We start from the raw sequence: 17,106 nt of genomic DNA, 5'->3' as shown, positions 1-17,106 counted from the left end.
TGTAACTTCTGACAACGGGTATCAACTACAGAATAATACACTGAATATTTCTGTCAGTTCAAACTCTTTTTTTTTTTCTTTTTTTTTTTTTCTTCCTTTTTGGTCCAGAAACATTTCTGTGGCTGATTCTCTCAAACACTGAAACACATGCACATGTCATTCACCTGGATACAGCTGAGTAAGACAACAGTCAAACACACCTGACAGCATGTTGGAGCTGAGACACCCATACAGTATGACTAATTATCATAAGGCTAGATACTGTACAGCTATGCACCAAAGGGTTCACTCGCTGTTCTATAGAGAGAGAGAGAGAGCACCGTATTTACAACTCTATTTACATTTGGTTTGAAAAAGAAAACTCCGACAACAACCAGAGAGAGAATGAAACCCAGCTTTCTTTTCCTGTTCAGTCCCACGTGGCCGTTGTAAGGCTGCAAGTTTGGAATTTAAAAAAAAAATGAAACTAATAAAAATGATTCTGTACATATAGCTGCAACACACTGTAAAGCTTATTGCCAATGCCCAAAGAGTTTCCCCATTTCCATCTTCCATCTCTTTAACCCTTGTGTTGTCAAATTTGACCCATTTTCAAAGTTTTTTTTACATCAGAAATATGGGTTTCTTCCAACTAAATTGCCCAAAAAATAACTTGGATGCATGCATGTTGTACGGAAGCCATGCAACATGCTTCGCAGATAAAATTAATGATTATTTCCACTGAATTTTGGGTGTTTTAATCAATTTCATAGCATTTGAAAAATGTTTTTAAATGGTTTTAAAACAGTGTCCTGACTAAACTTTGACATAAACCAGTCTGTGATTCACTCTCCCTCCTCTGATCTTAACTATTAGTCAAAATTATTCATAATTTCTGCTTCTAATTTTTTAACTCAAAAATTAGGTATAATGTCATTTAAATTAGGTTTAATGACCATGAATAAAAGAAAGTGTTGAAAAAAGTGACAAAATCATCAAAAATAGAAACAAAAATGTCGGGAAAAGTGCCAAAAAAAGTGAATTTTGATCTGGAAGGACCACAAGTTAATGGTCGACAGGAAGACAACACAAGGGTTAAAGTGGTGAGCTTTCCTTCCTGCACGCACGCATGCACACACTCGCACGCATGCACTCACGCACTCGCACACACACGCACACATGCACACACACGCACGCTTAATCGACCAATGACACGTCACACAGGCCCGCCCACTTTCTCAAACAGCAGAAATGTACAAGTTTTAAAAATAAACTTTACTCTTCAACATCCTGTATATACAAACACTGCACACGTGTTGGCTACGCTGTGGTGCAGTCGGACTCAAAGAATCAGGTATAACTAATGTTCTCTATCAGCAACTACAGCAACACATTAAAACGATACAAAATAAGAATACCTCATTTGAAATATATGGTCAGCAGTAACATTTCCACACGTCGTCTTGCTACAGAGGAGTGCACGCACTTTGATAAACCTCCAGGTTTCATGAAGCTGTGTCGCTGTCCACGTTTAAAGGGTTCCACAGATACGCTGAATCGGTAGGAATCATTTTTAAAAAACAACGTAAAACAGATTGTCTGAGTGCAACATGGAGTCAAAAACAGAAAACCTTTCCTCATCCCTTCCTTAACAGAAGAGGTCAGAGAGTCATCAAAACGTGATCCACTTTATAATCCAGCTGCCGGCTAACCACGGAGAATCAGAGCTGCTATGTCACTGACATATCTCACGTTTAAATGTTAAAAAGGTTTGGTAAAATGACCACTTTCTTCCTAAATTATTACGACTTTTGTCTCCCAAATGACCACTTTGTTCTCATAACATTGACTTTCTGTTCGTAATGGTACAGCTTGATGTTTCCCAGCAACCGTCGGATCAAACCTTCCTCACTTGAAGATGAAAGCAGCATTTTGTTATTAAGTGTAAAAATATATATATATATAGCGGTTGCACTAATGCGTGGGCAGTTTGGCCGTAAGACAACTGAACACAGTGATGGAGTTGAAGACAGACAGCAGAAGGCAGGCGTGATGGGAGGGCGACAGCTCAACAGGAAGTGATGTCTTCAGTGACCCTGGAGGCGGAGCTTCAGATGACGTGGCAGCAGCTGGCAGGCGCGGCGGTGCAGAGCAGCCCGTCCCGCCCGCCGCCGCCGCCCCCCTGGATGTTCACAGAGATCTTCTCACACAGAGGTAGTTGGAGCATGCCGCTTTTCAGAGCGCTCAGGCTGCTGGGAGCGTCCCTGGCACGGGGGGGGGCGGGCGCCGCTGTTCTGCGGTGGGGGTGCGAGGCGTGGGTACGCGGAAGGGCGGCGGCGGGGGCGGTGGGGGCGGTGGAGCCGATGCACATCCTCCAGGAGGATTTCTCCTGGATCTTCACGCTCCCTCCTGATAGGCTGCCGGGGTCAATGATCAGCTGCCCCCCCCGCCCCCTGAGGCACAGGCTCAGCAGCTTCAGGCTCTCCACCAGCTCGCCGCCGCGGCTGGCCGTGCGGGACGGGCGCGCCAGGGAGCCGAGGGCGGGGCTGCTGCTGCTGCTGCTGCTGTTGTTGCAGCAGCAGCTGGAGGGACTGTCCTGTCCTTTATTTCCCCCCCCTCCTCCCCCGCTGCCCCCTCCACCCTCGCCCCCTCCCCCTCCGCTCCCGCCCCCGGCAGGAGGACTCTCCCTGTCCGGCCCGGAGGCCCCGCTCCCCTGCCCCGAGCTGCTGCCCCCGCTGGTGCCCCCCGAGCTACCTGGCGGGCCCTCGCTGCTGTCTCTCCTGTTCCAGCCGTAGCTGAAGCCCGAGTCTTTGTCCAGCCGCCGCCGGTGGCTCTCCGAGTCGTCGTCACTGGTCTCCGAGCTGGAGCACGACGAGCCCCTCCCCTGGCTCTTGCGGCGGTGGTAGCGCTTCTGCGTGGAGCTGGGAGACGAGGCGGCGGAGGCGGCGGCGGCGCTCAGGCTGCCGGTGTTCCCCGCCATGTTCATCTTCAGACGGCTGAGTTTGGGCGGCAGGCCCTCGTCCTGCTCAAAGTCGTCGTCCGACTCGCCCTCCTCCTCGAAGATCTGGTTGAGCACAGGGGCGCTCTTCCTGGAGGTGAGGCGGTTGGTGATGGAGGGGGACTTACGTCTCAGGATCACCTGGGTCGGGAGGGGAGCCGGGTCCTGCTCTTCCTCCTCCTCTTCATCCTCCTCCACCCTGAAATATCACAAACCAGGACCGACTGTGACTCTTTACACACGACAACAGGATGCAGACATCTAACATCACATTAGTGGTTAGTATTCCTATTATTGGCTGGATCCATTGATCGACTATAAAGAAGAAAATTTTATTCTGTTCACATTGATGTGAACTGAATATTTGAGAGCTCTGTGGCTCAGTGATGGATGCTCCGTAACACTGACCTGAACAGGCAGCTGCGCTGCTTGGCTGCTGCTGAGGTGGTCGCTGTGGGGGCCCTGGCGGTCCCAGAGCCAGAAGCGGGGCCCAATGCAGCAGCTGTGGCTCCCTGGGATGAGACGGGAATAAAACAGAGCAGCCGGGTGCATTAGAATCAATGAAAACAGGATGTTGAGTATCCAGTGCATTCAGCCGCGCGGATGGACGGTTTTCAGGAGTCAAATATTGTGTTTAATACCACTGAAGTATTCAGTAGGGATCATGTCGGTTGCATAAAGATTCAAGTGTGTATGGCTTCTGTTTGCTTCCATACTTGGGAGTGCAGAACTCAAAAGGAGCATATGTTTTACAAGCAGCTTTAATACTGAGAGACAGTCAGCGGGCGGACGGACACACACACACACACACACACACAGATGATGAAGATGATCGTACCTGTGCTGAGTCCCTCAGTGTGGCGTCCTCGCGGCGGCCCAGCTCCATCAGGCCTTTGGAGCGGTGTCCGTTGAGCAGGTTCTCTGCGCTGCGGGCCGGGGACTGGGGGCCTCCAGCGTGGGACATGGAGGACACTGCCAGGCTGTCCTCGATGTCCTGGTGCATGTCCATTCTGGTGGGCCACGACTGCCTGTGGACAGAAGACACAGGATTCAACTTTGAGTTTAAAAAGTCTCTAAGCTTTGTGACGGCTCCTAGGCCTCAAGACCCATTTCAAGTCCCTTTGGCTGCTGGGATCTGGGGATTGGCTAATAAGGATGATTGACACCTGGATGAGTCGATTGCCCACATGTCCATAAATATTCTCTCTCTCTCTCTCTCTCTCTCTCTCTCTCTCTCTGATTGGACTGTGGTTGAGTTACATTTGCTTTCTTACATCACTACACCTTTCCTCAGAGTTAGAGACGGGAGTTTCCACAGAACACAAACATGCTGTTCCACTGAGACATGGACATGTCAAACAGACATGCTTGTTTTTTTTAACACTGTGTTTTATTGGGTTTTCAAAAACAACAAGTAATGACAAGATGCAGGATGAATAATGAATCCACGTCCTGTGTAAAAATGTGCACTCTTTACCTGATAAGCCGAACACGATTCTGATCACAGCTCACGTGTGTCCGTGCTCTGCTGCCTGCCACACAAAGGCCACACTGTGCATGTGTTTACACTGTTCGCTAAAGCACAGCTGGTGCGTTCACTGACTGAGTAATGCACTGATAAAAGTAGCAGCCTGCCTCCAGTCTCTAACCTGGAACAACACAGGAGGTCATTACACTGATGCAGGAGACAGGAGGACATTACACGGATGCAGGAGACAGGAGGACATTACACGGATGCAGGAGACAGGAGGAGATTACACTGATGCAGGAGACAGGAGGAGATTACACTGATGCAGGAGACAGGAGGACATTACATTAATGCACTCGCACTGACATTTCCATGGGAAGCACATCTTAAACAAACACAGGCCAACATCTCAAAAGTGGTAGCAAGCTAAACACCCGCTCTGTCACATGTGACGACTCACACAAACAGAGGAATGATAACACCTGCAGCAGTGTGTGACTGGCTGTACTGACATTTAAAGCTATGGTGGTGTTAAACCTTGTGTGCACCAGGCTGCACATCAACAGCAGCTGTCCACACTAGACTGAGACACACAGTAAGAGACACAATTGGTCAATAATCTTTGGTTTGGAGGATGTGCACGAGGCTCACTCGCAGTGTTTGTGCAGCTCCCTGTTGCTATGTACACACGGTCTGTCTGCAGCACTGGAAAATGTTACAACGCATGCTTACCTGTGTATAGAGATGTGTTACATTACAGTGAGTTTGAATAATGATGGAGAATCAAAGAGGCCAAGGCACAGATTTGAAATGTAACTGAATGAAACTATTTTCTCTCCCATTTCCTCCGCTCCAGCTCCCCTGAGCCTAGCGGGTGGAGGCCTAGTGAACCCAGGAATGGAAATGAAACCTTTGGATATGGACCCTTTGGTCTCTGCTAAAGGGAGCCAGACGAGCTGCGGTGTGAGGCAGTGGAGCGAGATAGGTCAATTACCCTCTTCTCGGCTCACACCGTGACTCAGATAGTCATTCTGATGATGAGCAGTGGTGTTTCTTAGTCACACTCTTCACTAGTTTGCTTTAAAAGAATCTGGAACTGCTCACAGGCCACAGTGTGTGTCTGTAGTTTACCTGAAGGGTGTCTGTATGAAGTGTGTCTGTATGAAGTGTGTCTGTATGAAGTGTGTCTGTATGAAGGGTGTCTGTATGAAGTGTGTCTGTATGAAGGGTGTCTGTATGAAGTATGTCTGTAGTTTACCTGAAGTGTGTCTGTATGAAGTGTGTCTGTATGAAGTGTGTCTGTATGAAGTATGTCTGTAGTTTACCTGAAGTGTGTCTGTATGAAGTGTGTCTGTATGAAGTATGTCTGTAGTTTACCTGAAGTGTGTCTGTATGAAGTGTGTCTGTATGAAGTATGTCTGTAGTTTACCTGAAGTGTGTCTGTATGAAGTGTGTCTGTAGTTTACCTGAAGTGTGTCTGTAGTTTACCTGAAGTGTGTCTGTATGAAGTGTGTCTGTAGTTTACCTGAAGTGTGTCTGTAGTTTACCTGAAGTGTGTCTGTAGTTTACCTGAAGTGTGTCTGTAGTTTACCTGAAGTGTGTCTGTATGAAGTGTGTCTGTAGTTTACCTGAAGTGTGTCTGTAGTTTACCTGAAGTGTGTCTGTAGTTTACCTGAAGTGTGTCTGTAGTTTACCTGAAGTGTGTCTGTATGAAGTGTGTCTGTAGTTTACCTGAAGTGTGTCTGTATGAAGTGTGTCTGTAGTTTACCTGAAGTGTGTCTGTATGAAGTGTGTCTGTAGTTTACCTGAAGTGTGCCTTGAGGTTGCTGGGGCTGGACGAGCGAGTCTGCACCTCCTTCTCCTGCTTCTCCCTCAGGATGCGCTCTGCCAGCAGGTAGTATGTGGCTGTGATATGGTTGTACTTGTTGGTCTCCAGGGCTCTGAAACAACACAGTCACATTAACAACAAGTACAAATGGAAAGCATATTGTATATACGAGAATATTCAAAATAATCTTAACAGAATGCTATGACACTGTGTTTTCCACATAAATAAATAAATGTGGCCAAGTGGCTTAATTTGTAGATTTTTACATCTTTCTAGGGCTTATCTCATTATTGAATAATGTGATAATTATTGTCTTGATGAATCGATTGTTTTGTCTATAAGATAATGGTGTAGAACTGCTATATTTCCCACAGCCCAAGGTGACATCTTCAAAAAGGTCTTCTTTTGTCTGACCAACAGTCCAAAACCCCAAAGACATTCAGTGATATTTACTATCACATATGAAAATAAACAGCAGCAAAGACTCAGTTTTGTATCCTGGAAGTTCCAAATGTTTGGCATCTTTGCCTAAAACAAATGACTATTCAAAGTAGTATTGGTTGCAGATTAATGTTCTATCATTAATCTATAAAATAACTACCTGTCGCAGCTCTACATACATCAACAACAACTGTAACACAAAACAAATGAAAATACGGAAGCAAGTAAATTATGCTGCGTTCCAGGCAACCCGTAACGTGTTTTCACAACCTTCTACTCGTGAAAGTGCCCTGGAACGGCAGTCGAACCCGTAACTTACTACTCGTGAACTCCGTTGTACTCCCAGTTAGTTTTTGACGTCACACACACATAAACAACAGTGGCGACCCCTGTTAATGCTGTACAGACGCCGGTGATTAACGGTGAGAAATAGAAATAAATAGACATAAATAGGCAACGTAAAGTAATTCCGCATATTGTAATCAAAACAATACACATACGATTGTGTACTACTACATGTTATGTTTATTAAATGAAGCCCAAAATATGTCGCCGACTAGAAGTATCAGCTAACGCTAGCTAACGTCAACGTTAGGTAGCCTAAACTGAACCCTGCCAACGGCACAATGTTTAGCTAGCCAGCTTTGACGGTGTGCCAAATGTCATTATTTTTATCATCAGACGCACAAATCTGCTGTACATAAACGCAAGTGAAGTGAGCAGCCACTTGTGTGAGCAGCACTTGGCTTGCTGACGCGAAGATCATCAGACCAGAGCCGCGGAAGGGTTTGTCGTGACTTCGCTTAGAACGCTACCAAGTCGTGAGTCGTGACTTGAAGTCGTAACTTACGGGCTAAAAATTGTGTCTGGAACGCAGCATCATTTCAGCCACATCAACACAACAAATGTCCACAGGGACTACATGGTTAGACCAGACAGAGAATGTTCCAGCAGCAGCCCAGGCAGAAGTCAAGCCTGTCTAGCAGGTTTGATGCCAGATGAAGCATGTAGTCAAGTTCTTTTAGATTGGCAAAGCTCCAAACCTGCATTCCACAAGGCGTGTCAGAGCACGCTCAGCACACGACGGCACACGAGCATGGTAACGTTTTACTCAAAAGCGTTTGTTCAAACGTGAGAAAAAATGTAATAGTCCAACTGTAGTCAAAATGTACAGTCCATAAGTGCAACAGGCTATGGCGAGTAGTTTAACCCTTGTGTTGTCCTTCCGGGTCAAAATTGAAAATGAACACTTTTTTGACATCTTTGACTTTTTTTTTTTAACGTTTTTATCTCTTTTTAATGTTTTTGTAGCATTGTTCGATATTTTCAGCACTTTTTCCCCCCTTTACCACCAGCGTACACTAGAAGTGTTGAAATTAATCAAATGATGCATCGAATCATGGACATGGACGATGCTGCATCGATAATCGGCCTGGCCATAATCGATTATTTTTGTTTACAATTTAATGTAGACCTAACAACCTTTCTGTTTACATATTCTGTTGCTCAGTGCTGTAGTTTTATGTATCCAATGTATTTAGTATTAGAGCACTGCAGAATGTTTTGTTTTTGAAGCTTGAAAAGCTATGAATTAAATATCCTAGATGGCTTTAATAGAAAAATGCATTTGACGCATAGTGATGCATCGAGATATCGAATCACTGACATGATAATCGTAATCGAATCGGGAAATCAGTGAAGATTCACACCTCTAGTGTACACTAACAACAACTTATTACCGCTATTTTGGGAATTTCTGGTCATTAAACCTTGTGTAGCCTATGAAATTATTTCTAACTTTTGAGTTAAAAAAGCAGAAAGTATGAATTATTTTGACTAATATTTAAGATCAGAGGATGTTGATGGATAATCACAGACTGTCAAAGTTTAGTCAGAATAATGCTATAAAATTGAATAAAACACCCAAAAGTCAGTGATAGTAGTGAACTGATCCTTAATTTGGTTTCATGGAACCATCCGTTTGGTTGAAAGACATTTCTGCTACAGAAATGTCAAATTTGACCCGAAGACGACATGAGGGTTAAGTGGTTTATTCCTTTATTTTGACAGAATAAATAAACATTTTCAACGCTCAAGATTCAGCGTATAGAAAATGACCATTTAGAACAGGCATAGTACTTAAGCAACAGTCTTCTTGTACCACTATCTATCTATCTATCTATCTATCTATCTATCAATCACTCACTCAATAAATGTAATGAACATATGCTCAGGCTGACAGGAACAAGTGGGAACTTGAAATCATGACTCTGAAATCAACAGCTGTTATCTTTTATTTTCTCAGCATGCAGGGTAAAGTAGACATTTCTCTAACGTGTGCATTGTTTACATATTTGTGTTGATTAGCGATGATGCTGTGCTTGATTATTCACTGCTGAGAATGTTGTCTTAAGGATAGTTTTGTCAATAGATAAACTAGAGCCCTTTATTTTTCCTGCCGGGGCCGTCAACCCTGAGGGAACACCGGGTCAGTTGCCCTGGGCCCTGAGTCAAAAATAATCAGCTGGAATCATTTTTCAAAAACACATATTTGGGAAAACTTTATTTAGTATTTACATACCGCATAAAAGCTTCTAATTTTTTATCTTGACATAGTGGTTGAAAACTATTTTACTTCCCCTCCCTGTAATGGTTTATAGTAGGGCTGTCAGCATTAACGCGTTAATTGCGATGCGATTAAGGGTCGAGCATAATGCGTTAATTACTTATTTTCTTTAAATCGTATTAATCGCATGCCGCCATTTATTAATTTATTTTCACTTCACTCAGCTTTGTGTCGTGCCTAACAGGCTACTATTTTGCCGTACTTCCTCGTAACACATCCTGCTGCTGCAGGAATAGCAACGCAGATTTTGGTGCCTCATTCTGGTGCCACTGATATGTCTGCACTTCTATCTGATGCTCTGAAACAGACGTTACAGGCAACAGAAACATCGCTGCACATGACGCTAGTTAACACTATACTCGACAGCAGCTAACGTTAGCCTACCGCTAGCTAGTAGCTGGATTAAACACGGTTACAATGCTGACAGCTAGGATTCCGACACCGGGATGTAACAATCTGCAGCTGCTGTTGTCGGAAAAGACAGTGCGTTCATTGAAAATGGTAATTTACAGCCTCGTGGTGCATTCAAAGTTGTTGTTAAATTCAAATGTGTGACTAGATTAAATATATAATAAACAAATACAAATCTTATAATCAAGTTCATAAAGTCACTTTCTTTGCATTAATTTGATTCCCATTCAAGATCCACTGGTAAGAATGGCTTTCCATTGCTAATATGTACTTAAAAACAATTCTGAAATGCAAAATAATAGAATTTTAAAATGTGATAAAACATGCGATTAATCGTGATTAACTATAGAAATTCAACGATTAATTGCGATTAAGAAAATATAATCGTTTGACAGCCCTAGTTTATAGATATGGTATATAGATAGGGTTCAAACGTATTTTAACCAATACCTTTCCATGACTTTTAGGCAAATTTCCATGACTATGTATTCCTGAAAATGTCAGTCAACATTATACAATAAGAATAAAAATCTGTGTTAAAGTTTACCCTCAGAGGGTTAACAATAAACAATTTATGTGTTTCATAGTGGGATTCGTAAATTAAACACATATTATTATGCTGTGTTAAAAATTCCATGACTTTTCCAAAACATTCTGGGTCTTTTTATGTTTCCAAAACCTTTCCAGGCCTGGAATTTGCATTTTTCAAATTCCATAACTTTTCCAGGTTTTTTCAAAACGTATGAACCCTGTTTTTAGTCTGGTCCGCACCTTTGGAGATCACCTAGACGGACCTGTCCGCCGCTGCAAAATGACTGAACACCAAAGAGAAAGAGAAACACTTACTCCACTATGGCCTCTCGGTCGGCGATGTCTCCATGCACCATGCGCTGGATGATGCTGTTGTGTTCCTCCTCTGACAGGTTCTTGTGGGAAACCAGGGGAGTGTTGTACTTGGTGGCTGGGGACGGGTCGACTCCCTGCAGCCAGGCATGGCTCTCAATCTCCTCCAGGGAAGCCCGTCGCTTGGGATCCCTCTGAAGCATGCGATCTATCAGACTGAAGCCCCGAGGAGAAGAGAGTAGAGGGATAGGAAGAGGAAGGACAAAGGAGAAATAATTAATCAATGAATTCAAAAGATAGAAATCCTGTCAAATGATTACACGTGATCAGTTTTATCCATGCAAGTGTGATGCCGGATGTGGTCTCCATCAGACCAGCGGGACATTTGGTTCTGGCGGATGCTGGCAGTGTGAGAGCTGTACCCGGATGTTATGCTCAAAGTGAGAGCAGAGAAGATGAGTGACCTGAGGGGAAATGGATGATCCCGGGTCTGGAAGGCCCCATCTGCATGTACTGGTGCTGGCTGACTGCTTCCCAGGTGTTCTTCCCAGGAGGTCTCCACCTACTCCACAACCTGCCTCTTCAGCCTGAGGGAAGCGACCGGTGCTACGCTGCTAACCCCCCACTTCACTTCACCCAGCAGCTGGGAAGCAAGACCCTTGGGAACAGGGACTTTACTGGGTCCTGAGGAGCTGCAGCATTCATTTAGAGACAAACTGAAACCTGAGCTGTACATTTAGTACTACCAACACCTGTCTGCGCTGAACTCATCCACTGTCGGTCCCTCTCTCTCTCTCTTGCTCGACCACACACTCGCACTGAGTTATTCCTGAAAGCGTTATAACGCCATGTTTCCATCCAAACGTTTCTAGGTGAATGACGTAATTTAGAAAAGCTGGATGGAAGCGACCACTCCAGCAGAACTTCCCCAGACCTGTCTAACTCACTGCTGCAACCGTAAAGAAGACTCCTTGCTATAAATAAAGAGGGCCGCTATTGGCGCCTCGCTGTCATCACCTTGCTTTGAAAGCAACAGATACGGTGTCATGTGAGCTGAACCAGAAGAAACTGTCCAACAGCAGTAAGGTCTCCACAGCCAAGCTCTCATTTCCATGGTATTTTCCTGACATTAGAACTTTGTGCTCAGGTGCACCGTTTATTTACCTTGCTAATCAATATGCACCTAATTCACTTTCTATTTGTTGACACATTTGTCACATTGGCTTTAAATTTGCTTTTCAGGTTGTGGAATCTAACTATTATGCAAAAATGATCACAGTCAGCTCAAGGCCTACCTGCGGGCGACGGCGTTAAAACTGAGAAGCTGCTAGCTGAAATGCTCGCAGTGTAGAGTCTGGCTACCATAAAGCAGACCTAAAAAAAACATAGTCGAGTGGAATGAATAAAGGACCAGATTTATATTAACTGATACTAATGCTTTAAAGCATGCCAGGATTGACCTCAATACTCAGGACACTGGCAGTAAATCCCTTCTTGATTTGAAAAACCTTTATAGCCTTAGAGTCATTTGCAAGAGTCCCAGTACATCTGCCACCAAACTTTCTTTCTGTAGTGTAGTCAACGTTTCAGCTGTCTGCAGAACCAGGACTTGTTGTTGGAGTACAATCTAACCTATTGTGTTGATGACACACAGTATGCCGAGTACATCAGATGGAGGCACTGAATATACGGTGTAATGTACAGCGACAGACTGTAAGCTGGGAGCTTAATTCCAACACAAATGACACTGTTGAAAGCTGAGATTGCACTTTAATAGGATTAGGTGGGATATGGAATCTAGTGAGAAGACTAAAATGAATACATGAAAAAAAGCATCATGCATCCAGGAGTAATCCATTTTAATCATCTGCATAGTAAGGCATGAACAACATCTTTATGAGGAGACTTAACATCTACAAATCTATTTTGACTAATATAATCTGGACTGTCAAGGCCTCCTACAGTAGGCGCCGTCTCCGCTGAACTACCGACCCACGACACTGCAGGTTAACTTGGACCACATCGCAGAGCTGGGTCGATTTCCAGTTTTGGTCCAGAGTACCAGTTTAAACCGGTTTAATTTTATGCAAACAGACTGAACCGGCATTTGTCATTATCACACGTTCTGGCAAATTAAAAAGTAGCCGACATCAGCAGCAACTTGTGTTGCATTAGTTATAAGCAATATGACAACGTGATTAATGTAATATTATATTTGTCTATAAACGGACTAACGGAGACACTACAGGGCTTCAGAGTGCGACCAAAAATCGTGTGTGACTAAACATTTTCATCGGTTGCACCTAACCTTTTTGGTTAGTGCACCCAAATCATTTCCTTGTGCATTTTGGCACCTCAATAATACATGTTAAAGGTCCCATGGCATAACAATTTCACTTTATGAGGTTTTTTTACATTAATGTGAGTTCCCCCAGCCTGCCTATGGTCCCCCAGTGGCTAGAAATGGTGATAGGTGTAAACCGAGCCCTGGGTATCCTGCTCTGCCTTTGAAAAAATGAAAGCTCAGATGGGCTGATCTGGAATCTTCTCTTTATGATGTCATAAGGAGGAAGGTTACCAAGGAGCTGGTCAAGGCCATACCCCCACCCTCCACCTTGCCCCCCCCCCCTCTCCTTCTCAATAGCATTTAAAGCTACAGACACAGAAATGGCACATCCTAAGGAAAGCTCATTGTGGGACTGGCTCTAGTGGCTGTAATTCTGCACCAAGGCTGAATTTCGGGAAAGATACAGTATTAGGGGAACACTGAGGCCTATATAAAAGCATCCAAAAAGCAGCATGTTATAGGACCTTTAAGTGTTATTAGCATGTAATGTCTCACATGTTAACATATAGACTACAGCTGAGAAACCTGTGCCACCAAGTCAGCCCAACTCATTTTGGCTTTACTGAATTCATTTTTTTCAAACTCTATCCAATCCCCAAGTGTACCATGGGATGGAGGCTAAAGGATAACAGGCTGGGCAGAGCGTCAGTCATGCTTGGGATTAGTCAGAGTCATCCAGGCTCCCTGAGGACTTCAGCCAGCAGCTGCAGTGGAGCACACTGCACTACAAAGGTGGGTAAATTATCACATGTAAAATAAACATTATATAGACATGTAGAATATGTAAGCATGGACACACACTGACATAAATAAATGTGACAAATAAACAGTTTGTAGCTTATTGGTCAGGGTCAAGAGAAACCTGTGCAACCAAGTTGGCGCATTCCAACTCATTTTGGCTTTACTGAATTCATTTTTTCCAACTCTACCCAATCCCCAAGCATATTTGTGCTAAAGAAAGATGCCATCCAAATGCAATGGTATGACTCTTTGATGTGTTTTTAAATTTGGTTTTGGATGACACTAGAATAGTGATGTTAACCAACAACCAACAATAAGAATTTTGACCGATAAGTACCATCAGTACAACGGTTAAAAAAAAAAAAAGGCACACAAAAAGAATTCCGGGCAGCTGGGAGATTTTCGTCATAACACCGGCCATCGGTCCTCTCCTAACCCCCGGACATTTTTCTTTTTTTTAAGTATCGGTTCAGGCAAAACCCAAACAATACCCAACACTAACGCTGCTGGCATGCAAAGTCAGAGACTGAGCTCTCTTCTTTAACACTTAACCCTGTCAAACCCTGATTTCTATTGCTCCTGCAAAGTGCAACAATTAATTAGCACTCCCGTTGGGTGCAAAACACATTCCCCACAGCACTGAGAGCACGAATGACTCGAGGAACACTTGAAGAATGGGTTTGCACACAGATGAAAATTTGCATTAAAATAGGCATGGATATTTTCTCTACTCAAACAATGGAAATCAGCAGGCAATGAACTGCCTAAATCCCAGACGTATATCTGTGTCAGTGATGTGTGTGAGGCAAATACAGAGAAGGAAATTGAGTGTTTGTGTGTGTGCAGTCGGTGTGGTTTGTACAGTAATGACAGGAAACGAAGGAACATTGTGTTCTGTTTGGTTGATCTTGGTTTGAAAAACACAATCCACACTATCACCATCCACACGACACGCTGTGACAAAGACACCAGCTACGGTATAAATTTCTGTTTGTGTAGATGGTGGCTGTGGCAAACTGCGTGGGGGGGGGTTACTGGGGTGTAAAACATTTTATTTTAAATCTAAACCCTAGAGATTGAAATCGAGAATGACAAAACCAAACAAAGCTTGGAAGGAGGAGGGTGAGGGATTGCAAAAGTGAGCCAGTGAATAATTAATTAATTGAAGCGTGTAAATGCATTTTGGAGAGTCAACAGTGAATAGAGAGAAAAAAGAGACAAGCCATAGACAGAAACACACGGAGAGAAAATTGGAAGATTGTGTTGTTCCAGTGACCTGCCTCAAAAAGCCGCCAAAAAAAAACGTGAACCTTGTGGGAATTGTTATCTAGAGAACCTTGACCTTTATTACACTAATACTGAGCCCATTTTAGAACCAAAAGTAAAAAAGTTGCTGCATAAAGAGCCAGTTCATTAATTATGGGCAGACAGTAACCTGTCGCTCTACCCTCATCACTTACGAGGCTTCTGACTCTTTGCTCTCCCTTTCCTCCTCCTGTCAAAAGCCCCTTTTGCTCAAGGCAGGAATGGTGCGCCGGTATTCCACCCCACCGTTCTGTATTAAATGGCACGGACACGGAATGGGGACAGAGTTGTTCCGCCGTTAAGACAGCAGTGGAGGTAGTAACAGAGCTGAACCAGCATTAAAAGTCTGATCTGGTTTTTGTAGGAACCCAAGAAAGTGAGAAATATAGTGCAGTGAAGAGTATGGTCAGTTTTCGATTCAAAAACAATTCTCGATTCAAAAAAACGATTCACAGTATGTAAATGTAGTTACTTTTCCCATGTGATTGCAGTAGACATACAATTTAAAAAAAAAAAAAGAAACAACAAATTAAATGTAGTTTGATATTACTTTATATGTCTTCATACAAAAATAAAAACTTTTGCAACTAAAAACTGCAAAGTGCCCAGCTTTGGCCAGCTTTCAAATACATTTAATTAAAGTATAAAATAAAACTGTTAAATAAAAAGAGCTCGGTGGGAGTTTAGAGCATTGAAAGAGAGTGCGTTGGTTGACTGGCATGTTAGGTACTTTAGGTTGTTGTTCGTCCACGTCTTTAATGTTAATCTCTGGGTGATGGCGTAACATGTGACTTCTCAAGTTTGTGGTTTTTCCAAAATACTTAACTTTCGCTTTGCAAAGCCTGCATATAGCATGATTCCTATCAAGTTCTGTCTTCCCCTCGAGGTTATAAAAGCCGAAATGTGCCCAAACTCTCGCCTTCAATCAGGATGGAGCTGGTTGAATAGTTCTTTCTGTGAGGTTTGCCATTGTTTGCCCGACTGAACTACTTCTGGCGCACTCTCTCTTCTTTTGAATATGACAAGAGTGCCCAGGCGTCAGTGTGAATTTGAGGCAGTGCCATCTATGGAAATGGCGAGGTAATGTCATTTCAGGACAATAGTATACACGCCATTACAAGAAAAAAAAATCGAATCGGTAGAGCTTGAATCGCGATACGAATGTGAATCGATTTTTTTGCACACCCCTAGTATTTATGCACTGATTGCACCAGAACCAAAAGGCAACCAGGAACTGGCGACTCTCCAGAAATCAGGTAAATGCTCCCAAGACATTGTCTTCACCCACGTTCTCCACCACACTAAGTGAAAACAACCAAGTGATTGGTGGGATCAACAGCTTCAGCCTACAAAGGGGATACATTGCCCTTCAAACTAATCCAACTATACTCACCCAAAACATGTGCTTATTAAAGCTCAAACAAATGGGTTTGCAAACCAAACCAAAATTGGGGACATGTTGATACCTTCAAAACATCCACCCAGACAAACTCCACAAAAGTAACCAGTCAGAACAGAACAAAAAAACCTGCGTGATACTCAGAAATCATAATGCTAAATACCACAGGCACCTGAATCTGTACTCCTGAAAAGTGCTTAAAATCCATTTAGCATTAACAAACCAGCAGTCACAAACCACGTTGGTCACCAACTAACCAATCAACAATTCCTCATGTGTCACACTAAGACTAGATTTAACCTTGCCAAATGGATCTGATCCCGGACGAGCCCCTATTTAACACTGGAGCCATAGAACTGTAACTGACAGAATGTGCACTCTAGCACGATAATGGTTAACGGTGTCCCTGGTTTGTGGAGACATTTTAATCATTCACAAACTTGTACATCGCACACCTGTAACAACTCCCATTCACCGATTCTCATCTCTGTCTGTCTACCTTCTTCTCTATTTCACAGCCACCTAACATAAGGTAGCAGACAAGAGCTGTGTTTGAAACCGTTCCCTATCATAGAAATAGTGCATTATATAGTGAGTTCGCCACTCTGTAGTGGTGTTCAATTCTCCGCGGTTAATTTCATTCACTATATAGTCCACTATAAAATACCCACAATGCACTGCTAAACTGAGTGTACGTACGATGTAACCTACATTTTACTC

General features: G+C 43.6%; 1 protein-coding gene across 1 annotated transcript in view; it reads right to left on the bottom strand.

Moving 5' to 3' along the window:
- Positions 1-1,074: 1,074 nt before the first annotated feature.
- The window catches only part of snrka (SNF related kinase a), a 39,219-nt gene continuing 23,187 nt past the window's right edge, over positions 1,075-17,106 (bottom strand). Inside the window, exons 4-9 of the mRNA XM_031322813.2 lie at positions 10,598-10,810; positions 6,251-6,385; positions 3,816-4,005; positions 3,386-3,489; positions 1,159-3,176; positions 1,075-1,096 (exon numbers count right to left, since the gene is read on the bottom strand). Of these exons, the coding sequence (XP_031178673.1) occupies positions 2,090-3,176; positions 3,386-3,489; positions 3,816-4,005; positions 6,251-6,385; positions 10,598-10,810 (1,729 nt within the window). The 3' untranslated portion in view covers positions 1,075-1,096; positions 1,159-2,089. The remainder of the gene's footprint in view (positions 1,097-1,158; positions 3,177-3,385; positions 3,490-3,815; positions 4,006-6,250; positions 6,386-10,597; positions 10,811-17,106) is intronic.

Source organism: Sander lucioperca, chromosome 10, assembly GCF_008315115.2.
Source record: "Sander lucioperca isolate FBNREF2018 chromosome 10, SLUC_FBN_1.2, whole genome shotgun sequence".
NCBI lineage: Eukaryota > Metazoa > Chordata > Actinopteri > Perciformes > Percidae > Sander > Sander lucioperca.
The sequence above is the reverse complement of the archived record's forward strand: the minus strand, read 5'-3'. Positions and strand labels throughout refer to the sequence as shown.